Source organism: Rissa tridactyla, chromosome 5 (assembly GCF_028500815.1).
Source record: "Rissa tridactyla isolate bRisTri1 chromosome 5, bRisTri1.patW.cur.20221130, whole genome shotgun sequence".
Lineage (NCBI taxonomy): Eukaryota > Metazoa > Chordata > Aves > Charadriiformes > Laridae > Rissa > Rissa tridactyla.
Genome location: NC_071470.1, coordinates 15054221 through 15067784, shown reverse-complemented (window position 1 = coordinate 15067784; position 13564 = coordinate 15054221). Strand labels below are relative to the sequence as shown.

General features: G+C 37.5%; 1 protein-coding gene across 6 annotated transcripts in view; it reads right to left on the bottom strand.

Moving 5' to 3' along the window:
* Positions 1-13564, bottom strand: part of ATP8A1 (ATPase phospholipid transporting 8A1) — a 127505-nt gene that overhangs the window by 58548 nt on the left and 55393 nt on the right. For all 6 annotated transcript variants that reach the window (XM_054202209.1, XM_054202211.1, XM_054202210.1 and 3 more), the window contains 5 exons: positions 9499-9568; positions 8402-8486; positions 4521-4660; positions 2492-2630; positions 541-605 (listed from right to left, as the gene is read on the bottom strand). In XM_054202209.1, the coding sequence (XP_054058184.1) occupies positions 541-605; positions 2492-2630; positions 4521-4660; positions 8402-8486; positions 9499-9568 (499 nt within the window). The remainder of the gene's footprint in view (positions 1-540; positions 606-2491; positions 2631-4520; positions 4661-8401; positions 8487-9498; positions 9569-13564) is intronic.

Below are 13564 nucleotides of genomic sequence, written 5' to 3'. Positions count from 1 at the left end.
TCTGATTACCATTTCAGCTGTTTAACCACATAATAACAATTAATTTTTAGCAGATATTAAGTATTCTGTAAGAAACAGCATTAGAAGGGAATTTAGGATTAGTTTGTTTGGGCCCTGGTAGGTGCTACTAGAAGCGCGTGAAACTCCTGGCTTCGCGCCTGCATGGACATAGTCATTTCACTACATGGAATTTGTTTGCTCATCATTCTCAAGTTCATTTGTGCAGTAGCTACACTGTGGTTTTGGAAGCTGTAGACAAAGTTTTAGTTATTCAGTAACATTTTGTCACAAAGGCCATACACAGTCTTCCAAGTACGCAATACTAAAATTAACTAAGATTATTATAAAAACAAAAAAGTAACCCCCCAAACCAAATAAACAGAAACAACCCCCAATCGTGGTTTTAGCACGTTTTTCTGTGTTTGTCCAGATAAATAGATGCTCCAAGTTATTTTTCAGGCCACCTCCACCATGACGTCTGGATATCTTAAGCAATAAAACAACGTTTCATTAACTGAAAACTTTGCAGATTTTACTTACATCAAGAGAGCCTTCATTTATCACAATTAGTCCCATGTTCTTTCGCAAAAGTTTACAGGAGTGACCTGTTGAAAACATTTTTGTTTTCAAAAATTTGTTCCACAAAACCCATTATAATAACACAAAGCATTTTCTTTTTCCTGTAAGAGAACTACAGACAGAACTAAAACTTCCCCAGATGAAATCAGTGGTAAAAAAAAAAAAAAAATAATCATACTGCATTCTATTAAAAATTAGCCAGACGTGTACTAAGTCAGAACAGTCAGAGTTTTCCTTGATGAAACTTGCGCCTGTTGTGCCTTATTCACAGAGGTGCTCAGCAGGAGGACAAGAAACAGCTTTACAGGGAGTTACAGAAAACACCAAACAGATCTCCCTTAGCCTTGCAAATTTTTGGAACGCAACGTGCATTTCATACAGAATTTGTGTATATCCATGTTCCCATTCTTTTCTTTTATTCTTTGATGCTTTAAACAGAATGTATGCTGCGTGCTAACGATGCAGGCTGCCTAGACAAATATATATAATAAAGTGAAAATCCTGGTAGTATGTGTATTGCCTGAAACCTGAAGGTACTAATGAAAATAACCTTAGATAACTGTATCACGTGCATACGAAAAGTCTTTAAGATTAAAAATAATAATGGTAATAAGAAGGATCCATATGACCACCCATGTGATGGACTGCATCAAAAGCAGTGTGGCCAGTAGATGGAGGGAGGTGATTCTGCCCCTCTACTCTGCTCTGGTGAGACCCCACCTGGAGTCCTGCGTCCAGCTCTGGAGACCTCAACAAAAGAAGGACATGGACCTGTTGGAATGGGTCCAGGGGAGGGCCAGGAAGGTGATCAGAGGGCTGGAACACCTCTGCTATGAGGACAGGCTGAGAGAGTTGGGGTTGTTCAGCCTGGAGAAGAGAAGGCTCCGGGGAGACCTTATAGTGGCCTTCCAGTACCTAAAGGGGGCCTACAGTAGGGATGGGGAGGGACTCTATCAGCAAGTGTAACGATAGGACACGGGGTAATGGCCTCAAACTGAAAGAAGGTAGATTTAGATTGGGTATCAGGAAGAAATTCTTTACTGTGAGGGTGATGAGACACTGGCACAGGTTGCCCAGAGAAGCTGTGGATGCCCCATCCCTGGAGGTGTTCAAGACCAGGCTGGATGGGGCTTTGAGCAACCTGGTCTAGTGGGAGGTGTCCCTGCCCACGGCAGGGTGGTTGGATCTAGATGATCTTTAATGTCCCTTCCAACCCAAACCATTCTGTGATTCTGTTACCAAAATAATGCCCTATTTTGGGCACATATCCAGGCTACTGCAGACGTGCTGATAACGCTCACACGCAAAGAATATTAAGTCTTAAATGCAGCTTTCATGTATTACTATTTAAAAATACTGATTTATTGCTGTTGAAATTAGTTAATGCATGATTATTTTTTTTCCTCCTTTATAATAAAAGGGAAAAATAAAAGGAAACCTCTGACTGATGGTAAAGTTTATAGCACTTTAATGCACGATGTATATTGTTTTGCTTCAGTTAAGATTATGGTCCCTACTGGCTTTCTTGGAAAGAAGGAAAAATACAGAAGGAAAACTAAGAATACTTATAGTTTCTTAATATTATTCCCTCTCACTCTCAAAACCCAAACAACGTATTATTTTTAATTAATTTTAGATGCTACAAAAAAGCAAAAATGCCTATTTTTTTCCTCTTCTCTATAGTAACATTAATTTTTCTTGCTCTTACTATTTTAATGGAGCAAGAATCCATTATTCCCTACTCTCCCCCTACCAGTGACTGAAAAATAAGCCAACATTTAAATTCTGGAATGACATATAATATTATTTCTTTTTACAAGATAACTTTCCGTTCTGAAAGCAATTTTACTCTAGCAACCTCTACCACTTTTAAATCTGTAACAAAGCCATCAAATAAATGCAAATATAATACCAATGTTAATGGCAGTCTCTTGTTTGTCCCCAGTAAGTATCCAAATTTTTATGTCTGCTTTCATGAGCGTCTCTATGGTTTCAGGCACTTTGTCTTGTAGTTTATCTTCAATTGCTGTTGCTCCAAGCAGCTGAAGATTCTGTGAACATAAAATATTCAATATATGCAGTTTTTTTGGTTTAAATTCAGTTTTAATCTTTCTGTTTCTTTTGTTTAACTTTCCATATTTACAGCAAGATTAATGCTCTCTAAATTCGTTAAGCAGATTTGGTATCAACTAATAAAGATCTTCCAGTTTATTCCTATGAGCCTTAAGTTAAATATCTATGTGGCTTGACAAACTGCAGTGTGACCACTCAGACTTCACCCAATTATTCACAAACTCAGTAGCTTGTTCAGCAACAGCTACCTTTTCCTGAGGGGCACCTCTCTGATTTGAAGACTTAAGGAGTGCTATTATTATGTTTTCTCTTGCTTGTAATGATTTCTCTTCACCTTGTCAAAAACCCCCACCTTGTCAATTCATCTTAATCTTGAAACTATAATCTTGATTATGTTTGGTTTTAACTTCCCACGCAGCAAATCTGTATGGTTTTTGTGAATACAGCCATTTTTATACTTTGTATTTCTGTACCTTTATAACTAGCTAAAACCCTGTTAATGACACCATTATAAACCTAATAGTATGCAATCCTGGTTGCAGCATGGCCTGCATACTACATACTGACAAAGTACTTGTGCAGCTAATACAAAAATTTGTAATGGTAGCAGTGTTTCCATGGCGTTAACGAAGTTTTAAGACTGTCTCGTGCATGTTTGGATAAACTGCTCATTTATGTAAACTGAAGTCCCATGAGTGACTGATGCTATATCCCCTCACTCTTCTTTTTCATGAATTAAGCACTGCAGGTTTTTGAGGCTCTGAATTTTAAGCAGTTTCATCAATGTAATCTCTCTTATCCTTTCCAAGGAAAAAAACCCAAAACCTAAAATCCCCAAAAAGTCAAATATCAAAACTTCAAGCAATATTGGTCTCGTGAACTCCTTTTGCTTATACATTTAAAAGCCATGGAGCATTTTTGTTGAGGCAGTGAAGTCTAACCGCGTGCTTGGCTGCTCCTGCAGCAGCGGTGCCAGAAACTCGAGGGAAGTGATTACAGCTCTGCTCTTTGTGAGGCTGCATCTGGGTATTACCTACCTCCCTTTCTAGGTGTTCACTACAAAAGAGGATGACCAAGTGGAGCAAGTCCAGTGGAGGGACACAAAAATAGGCTGAGGCTCGGAGCGCACTGTATTAAGAGCAGTTGAGGAAGCAGGACTAGTTTAACATGGGAAAAAATTAAGGCTAAGGGAAGGATTCCATGGCTTCCGTCTGCTAACTGAAGAAGGCTTGCAGAGAAGCTATCTTCCTCCAAGAGTTACACAGTGAACGGGCAAGAGGCAATAGTCACGTTGTGCAGCAGTAGAAATTTTAATTCAGAAAAGGGGGAAGAAAAGAACAGTTGAGCGCTAAAAAATTTGCCTACTGCAGCTGGGAAAACTCCCTCCTTAGAGATACTCAAAACTTCAACGCACTGAGCAAGCAAAATTAGCCCTGCTTTGAGTAGCAGGTTTTGTGCCTAGATGACCTCCAGAAGTCTCTTCCTACCTTCACTACTCCATGGTTCTGTGATCATCACACAAAGAAGCAGATGTTGCTTGCCTGTTATTACACTTTTTTTACACAACAGAGCAACTCTGAGAAAAAGCTTTCCAGTAGTTCAACTCCAAATCAATACTTTCTGGCAAGGTAGCTACTTGCTGCAAAAACTTTGTCATATTAATCTTTCCTTCATTTTGATCATCTGAATTGCAAGGACTAATGACACAGTTGTCAGTATATTGCTAGATTTTTTTCCGTCTAAGAGTTTTTCCTCAATAATGATTCAGATTTCATGGTACAGAAAGTAAGGACATTAATAAAACCCCCCTTTTTCCTTGCCCTTCCACCCCCAAAAACAGCCCTGCCAACCAAGAAAGCTACACATACTTTTTCAATTAGTTCGTAGCTCTCCTCAAGTTTGAGCGCTCTGTTCTGTATAGCTGTAGAAGCGCGGTGGTAGCAGTCTAACCACTCTTGATAGTCACTTTCTGAAATCTCAGCCACGGCAAAACACAGAGTTCTTAAGCCTAAAGAGAAAGCAGATAGTATGATTCAGTATTTGTTACTCCCTTCCTTGATATGCCTGCAATGAGTAACTACTAAAAGCTGAATTTATTCTGTATTTTATGTACGCTTATGCCTGATTTTCAACTTACTGCTGTATGTCTTGAAGAACTTCTTTTAACATAGATAAAGTAAAAAACATGATATAAATAGAAATTTATTCAACAGTACTGTTTCAAGATAGCTGAATGGAATACAGGTGATGTACTTGAAGAGAAAAAAAAAAAGGACATTTTACACAAGATTTGACTTACCTTAAAGTGTAAACAAAACACAAAGCAATCCTAATTACATTTATATACATTAGATTTTTAGGAACATTAAAACTATAAGATTGAATTATATTTCTGAACAAAAATTTTATAAACTTTAACGTTGCTATGTTGGAAAGCAATAAAGTGAAAATATATCAGCATAATGTTACAGCTACCCTCTTCCTCACCCCTCCTCAATATCCTTAGTTAGTTCTCAGTTGAAGTTTGAAATTTACCACCTAGAAGCTGACTTGGAATCCACTCAGGTTTAATTTTCCCATCTCACAGATTCTTTCAGCTTTCCAAATTCTTACAATAAAATCTTTGTGGCAACATTTGGAGATTTTACTTAACAATCTTTGTGCTGGTTATACTTAACAGATTTTTTCCTCCAGTAGAAATCTGAAGTACTACAGTGAGAATTTGAGACTGCAAGATTATAAGAAACATCTATTTTTTGACAACACACATTTACATTCAATTTAAGTAGCTAGGTGTGAATGTTCTAACAGTTCATTTTCACATAGTGTCAGATTCTTAGATTTCCAAAGCATGAAATTGGCCTAACTCTTTATATACTGAGAAGAGTGTTGCTTTAGCCAAATGATGTCTCATGGAGCCACAATTCGCAGACAGATCGATTTAGGGGGGGACAGACAGGACTAATGTAGTCAGTGCCTTTGGTCATTTGCCCACTCTGCTCTAAGGAGATAAACAGCACCATAACCAGGGATGGCTAAATGCAATCTTCATTTGTTCACAGGTTTCTATTGTGAAAGATAGCTCAGCACCAGCAGCAAGTCCGAAATGATCAAGAGGCTGGGCATGAAACAATACATACGTGTCTTACATCTAAGATAGTTATTTAATATCTTCAGGATGAAAACCGTGTGTAATCTTAACATCTTGACAACTGAACAGCATTAGGAACACAGCGTTTCACCATCTAGACCAAGAGAATAAACTTCAGGCTGACGGATCAACTGATTTTCTTTTTCCCCCTCTTTGTAATAAGGATATGCTAGCAAGGTCCAAAGCAATGAATATGAGGTGAAGGGAAGGAAAGGAATTTATGACTAACAGTGATATTATTTCCATAATTCTTTCAAAATATTTTACACAGATGATAAAATGAAGAAAAGAATGTGTGTACGGAATATCAGCAAACAAGGTTTTCAAGGCATTTGCTTTTTCTTTTTAAATCAGAGACTGATTTTTTTTTTTTATTTTTAATTTTAGAAAGTTTCTTTTCATTGTGATTTAAAAGAATCTTCCAAATGAAATGTGGAAAACAAAATATCATTAAGTCTGCTTCTTAACAGACTGGAACAACAACACAGGAAAATTACACACTTTTTCTATTTATCCAAGCAGGCATTAACACTCAAGCTTAATAAATGCTTAAGTATAAATGCCAGCCATGCTAACCACTTCATTTTTGAACAACACACCAAGAGCACGCAGCAAATGCCAAGGACATACTGTACTGCCACATGAAAGGCTACTCAGGAGAAACTTTGCAACGTCATAGGCTGCAATTTAAATCTGATGCAAAAATAAATACCGATTTCTTTAATCGATTCCAGAGAGAGACATACTTAATTTTTCTTTTTTTTTTTTAAAGGTTGAATTTTATGCTTTTGAAAGGTTAGCAATTCACTTTTCTGAACAGTAAGTCTTTTCATCTGTTGAAAAGAAGGGTACAAGAAGTACTTGAACAAACATTTTAACACTAATACGTATGTACAGTGGTTTTTTCACTTTTTATGTTGATTCATTCAGTCCAACTTGAGTGCTAAGGAAAAAAATTATATCAGCTGTACCACTGATTTAAGAAGAATGGTAATTAAGAATTGGATTGCAATTTTCATATCAGTTCACACAGGATGGCAGACATTGATCTCTTTTTACCTCTTCTGTAACCAAATATATAGTTTTATGACCCGAACTACCTTCACATCTAAGTAACTTTTCCTTAACTGATGCTGGTTAGGCCTTTATAAAACCCCAAACTGACCAATCAGCTCATGCAATTACATTCATGAGCTAAAGGAGGTCTATCTGAGACTTCACGGTGTACCATCAGACAAATATGTTTGGTTTTAGTTCTGCTTTCAACTTTATTGTAAAATTTATTATACTTTGATACTCTAAGATTATTTAAGGCTAACTAAGTGTTTCCTGGAGAGATCTTGATATGGAAAACTAAAAAAAAAAAAAGAAACAGATCTGCAGCTTGCTTCTGCTGTCACTGACAGAATCAGGAGACTAAAGGTGCTGACTACGACAACTAATCAAAATGCTAAATTCCATTGTAAACCAAATGAGAAAAATTAGACAAGTCACATGTATAACGGACACAAAAAATCTTTCCTGATACAGGAAAACTTGGCCAGACATCAGTTATCACAAGGTAAGGAATACATTTTAGAAGGAAAATATTTTAATAAGTTTGCTTTCCAGTGTAAGCTTATTTCTTCAGATACGTTAAAGACAAATTTAATGTTCGAATAACAGTGTATTAAAAAAACGAAGAGTGAACTGCAGTTCAGATTTCCATAGCTGTTATAATTCTGCTTCCAACTACTTTCTCACAACTCAGTGATAAATTAAAACACTGTGATACTTCACAGTACAACTCTATAACCCTTTACTAAGATACAGAAAGGGGCCATAGCATGGAAGATCTAGGAACTGTGCTAGAAGAACTTACATGAAAGCAGGAACTTTTCTACAGTCTGCTTTCCTGCTTACATCTGTACTGTGGAATCCGCTATTATTAAATAACTACCTGGCTGTTTGTTTCAACCATCTTCATTTCACAGTATTTTAAATTTTACTTACTATTCCTACCTCATGAACCCTCACGGAGGGGTTCCTCACCTTCAGCAACTGCTTTGTAGAAGTGATTGTTAAAACAGCAGAGATACTAAAACATACCATACCGAAAGCTAGTGCTGGCGATTCCTGTTACTGTGATTGGTGGCAGAAATAATATAGCATAAAGCCACCTTAAAAGCGCTACGCTAATCATCTCCAAGCATCTTCACTTTGGCCGCTTCTTCCTGTGTGCCATCCCTACAGATTTCACTGAGCGTGGGACACGAAAGTCATCATGGGAAATGAGATCTCCACAGAAACAAACAATATGACATATGTTTGCGCTCTGGAAAAATATATTTTGTTTAAAAGACTCCACTGGGTACTGTGTGGGTGTTGTTTGTGTTGGTTTTTTGTTGTTGTTGGGGGGGGGCGGGGTTGGTGGTTTTAAGCATGAAATTATTACTGAAAGTTCTGAGGAAGAGGAAGACCTTTTTTAGGAGGCATTACTAAAAGATAATTTTCAAACTTAACGCGAGTAAAACATTACTGCAACATAAAAATGCAAAACTGAAAGTTGAGCAATGACTGAATTTTCTATTTAGTTTTACATTGAATAATATCACCCACCTTCTGTAGCAAACTGCTCTAGATGTTTTAAGGTGATTTCTTTGTATTTTGAACTTTCAGCAAGACGGTCATAAATTACAGTATCCTACAAAACAAATAAAATGAACTCAGAACAATTTAATAGAAAAATCAGACAAATATGCAGTGCTGTACTAATTTATTTCAGCATCAAAAATGAGTAATTTTATCTCAGAGGAAGGAGAAAAAGGGCATTCCAAATCCTCAGGTTCTTTAAATTTACAAATTCTGCTATGATGCAGTTTTTCTCGCCTACATTTTTTGCCTTTATTTCCCTTAATTTTGAAAAGGGCTGCATCTTGCTTTGGCTTGCCACATGAATTCTTTTGATCTCCTAAAATGCTGTCTTCCTCTTTAATATTAAGCCCACAAGGTAAAATTAGTGTTTCATAATTGTCATTCTCAGGTTTTTGTAGCCAGCTTGATATACAGAATATTAACAACAGCTCCTTCTCTCCACTTGAGTGGATACAGAATGGACATTTATATTCAATCAACTTCATTTTTTTAAAGCCATTTGGGAACTGGATTTGTATCCCCCTTCCCCTCAAACTTGACTTAAAATAGAGAACAAGAACTAATGAGCAACTCTGCCATTCTCAGATACATTATGATTAAGATATTTTCCCATAGATGCTGTTTTCAGGAAAATTTACTTCTGGCATAACATCAATGGTAGGTTAAAATTCCCATTTACTCACTTATGCTAGATTACCACTTCCACCTAGTGATTCATGCTCAGCTATTCCAGCAAGTAACTTATACATTAAACCATACGTTCATCCATTTTCTTGGTGTGCAGAAGGAAGCAATTAATAGGAAGCATAAAGGTGTTAGTCCAGTACAAAGAACAGGATGAACAGGTCTGCCATACCCTCACAGGCAGTTACTAAAAAAAGACTTTGACTGGTTCATTACATTAAAGAGCTACCTAGTAAAACGATGTAAATTGAAAAAGAAATCAACATTCCTTCCCCCACATTTTCAATGTTTTGACTGCAGTTATAACAACCTTTTGCTTTCATATTTGTGTTGGTAGCACATGTTCTTTGACACAGTGAAACCAGAATAAAACTCACAGCTCCTTTGCAGTAAAGTCTTAACTTTCCTGATGGCGTGCGAACAATCACTGACATTCTCTTCCTAGTGCTGAAAGAGAAATAAATGCCCTACATAAGATGGTTTGTAAATATAAATATTTACCAACATTTTACCTAAGAATATCAATATATAGCTTATATAAGACAAAGGAAATGAAGTAAGGGCTACTTATTCTGAATTATATATTCAGGCAACAGGTATGGAAAATCAGTTTTGTTGTCTACTAATTAGAGTGAATGCTGTTTTCTGCGCACACTTCTGTAGGCCCTTTTCCCCATAAAAACAAATTTGAGAATCTACATCTGAATACTTTCACTGATCACAAAAAAGGATCTTAAAGCACAAAGCAGCTGAGACCAATATCATAAAGAGGTAGTGCATCACTGACTGTTTCAGCTTTTCCCTCTTTCCCAGCCAACCAGAGTCTCTCATACACCGTACTGTGCCGCGATCCTATTACTGTCAGCCCAGAGTTTCGTTCATTACGCAACTATGCTAAGAATTTGAAAGGGGCTCACCTCATTTTAACTACTTTCTGGCTCTCAGTCATTAATGAGATCTAGTGTTGTTTTTTGGTTTTTGTTTGTTTGGTTTCTTTTTCCCCCCTCATGACTGAGGTAGGAATTGGAGGAAAGCATGGAGAAGACTGTCACTCTCTGCTTTCTGTCTTCCCTTTGAGGTCCTCTGACAAGCATACCTTAGGTTCAAGATCATATTCAGTCAAAACGTGTATTTATACTGTAATTCTTTCAAACCTTAGCTTTTTAAATAAACCCACAAAAACTATTCCAGGAACAAAACATGTCTTGCACAACAGTTCACCGTAAAATACACAAACGAGATGGAAGTAAATGGTCCTTTTCCAATTTTGGTTCCTGTTGGAACTGGATCCCATTTATACATCATCAAATAGCATTATTGTATGAATAGTTCCTGAAGTTCAGACTGACATGGAAAACATCCTGTAAGTGGGATGTATGGAGATAGATGGAGGAAAGAATTTTATAATCACTGGTGAAGTAACTGACCAAATACTATCTTCAAGAAAATATTTTCCTATTCCACCTGTGCATGCACTTTGCTTCAAGTACAGACATCTGAACAGCAATATTAAATTACATTTTTACTGCAAATATTGCACAAGAGAGCATAAAAAGGTATTAACTACTGCAATTCCTTCTCCATTTCATCTCTAATCCAAAAAACCTCAGATAAGCTGAATTCCAAAAACCCTTAGACATTGTCCAGTTGGGGAATCTGAGTAGACAACAGTGGAGAAATTCAGACCAACTAAACTACAGTTAAGTTTCCTAAAATAAAAGCAAGTCTCAGATCCACTTTGATTCTCACCAAGATTATCTAGCCTACTGTTACATAAACTCGTTACACTTGCCTGAATGTTCAATTAAGGAACTGTGAAGGAATTACAGTAATTTAGGGTTTGTATAAACAATAATTTGATATATATGCCCTTAACAGGTAAAAACTCATTAGTTTTGTACTTGTCTTGAACTCTTGAAGTTCTGCATGCAGCTGCCTATCGATCTACTGAAGATGTACCAGAGAATAACCAATGTTTTCCTGTAGCATTCTGAAACTTTAGCTATGAAGACAGATACCGAATCTTGACTGACATACATTTTCGTAGTAAAACTGCAATAAAGCTAATGAGCAGGACTTACTGTCAAGGACTTCTATCTTTTTATGAGCCTTTTCATTGCAGTCACAGTTTTATTTTCTTTTCTTAGTGAAATACAGAAAACCACAAAATTGCACTACTACAAATAACTGTCAGTGTGAGACCATTTTTTTTTGGTTTGCTTTCTTCACCCATAGAAGTCATATGAGCTACAAAGGTGACCTGGTTATAAGGTGCAAAATACTGAACAGATGTCTGCTGAAATACTGAGAGAGAAAATGCCTGCCAGCCTGGGAACTGCTAGCCTGGGAACCAGAAACATCCTTGAGAAGCACAGCCAGCACACCTCAAGTACAGCTGGGTACCTAGAAACCATTAATAAGCGCAAAACAAGGAACTGTAACTGCAACTTATTGTCTGGAAAGGTGAAAAAGTCTGGAAAAGGGAGAAAACCTCCTGAGAAAGTAGGAACTGGCAACTGCTATTGGTTGTTCTAGCTGAAAGAACAGGAAAACACTCTGGAAAAATAAAAATTGGTCTGAAAGAAAATAAAACACCATCATCTATTGGCTGTCCCAGGTGAAAAACAGAAATTAGCAGCATCTATTCACTGCTCCAGGTGGTGGTGTCTTACACCCCCTTATGTCTCTGCCATATAAAAATGACTTGCTTTTACCCAAAATGGAGCCTCTGTCTTTGAGAGCTCCCCCTGCATGAATTGTCATCTGAGGTCTCCTAGACAGGTTACTGGACCACCACCAGGAACACCTGGCTGACTCCAGACTCTCACTCTTCAAAGTGAGACTTTCTGTGTCACCCGCTTTGAGGCCCCACTCCTGGGAGCAGTTTGGTGAGCACTGTACCCATATTATTTTGAATAATACGCGTGTGTGTGCACACACATAGAGGTAACTAATATTAAGTGTATTTCTTCACTAGTGGCAATTTAGTATCAACTTGTAATATACGGAAATATATAGTTGCTGCTACTATTAAAATATGAACGTACTTCATTACTCATGAGTATACTTTATTTTCTAGTAGTAATTTGTAGTAATCTGTAATAAAGACATTTAGAAAATAAAGCCTCCACGTCCTTGTGTGTTATGGAATCCTGCAAACCCACCGTCGTGATCTCTATAAACCTGCAGGCTGGGTAGCCCTTTGGGTCATGACAAGAAGGCAAATAGCTGGTATTTCCCAAGGAGTTGCCATGGGATTAGAGATGGACAGAAACATCTTAAGGGGACAGAAACACCTCTCTCAGTCCCAAGATTTGACACTTCCAGAATCTGGGAATGCAGAAGTAGCTTGTGATGGGCCCCCTGTGACTTTAAAATCTGTCTTAGGTTTAAGACGAAAATTCCTTCTGAGTGTAGGCTCACAACCACAGAAACAAACACTGCTACAGAGGTATCGGTACCTCCTCTGTCAGCCACTCACTTTTTTTCTACATTTAGAAGTATCAGTCTTTAGTCACAGAACAGGATCACTATATTCTGGACCTCTTTGAATGATGGAGAGGAGATAAGGTCTCAAATGCTCTAGGAGGGCTTCTGTCTGCCTGGTACAACAGCCAAGGCAATGTGGATTATTCATACAACTGATCAGACAGGGGACTAATCAAGCTATTGTTGTCTTTCAGATAAATACATCAGCATTATAAATAAAAAATAATTAGGTTTTAGACAAGAAGCTTTACTCTGTAACTATGACAGATGGTTTCTGCTAGACTATGGAGGTAACCCCAGGGATACAGATTAGAATCAATCATTAAATGAATAGATGGTACACACTCCAGATATTGAGATACTACTAAATCTATACTCAATACTTGCCAATGAAATTAATTCTAGTGCTAAAAATTCAATTCATTCCTCTAACAAAACAAGCAGATACAAGTCAAAACCTCACTCAGTAGCACTCTAGTAATGACACATTGATGCAAGGACTGATGTGCAATTTGTGCACTGATAGTGGACATCACAGACGACATTCTATGCTTCTGGATCCTTATCTGACTCGGTGCCTTGCTTCCTCCTGCCCCATAGATACATACCCTAGGGGTCGGGTCTGGCTCCCAAGAGACAGCTGCGGTTTTTCTACTTGTTACAGTTCCAGGTGACAGAATACAAGAACAGGCACAACACCGCACAATTCCTTCCTTGACATTATGGAGAGAACCCCGAATAGCAAAGGGTCTGAACAACTCTTCACTTCTTTGAGCTTAAGGTACCACAGCAGTTGTGGCATCTGAGCAAAGTATCATCTACTGGCTGCAATCTAAACTCAGTGCAAGTTATCAAGCGATTAGCACTACATTTCAGGAATGATTGTCAACTGGTTAAGGATTACCACTTGCTTTCAGTTTAGCTACTTCCTTGCCACAAACAAAATATAATTAG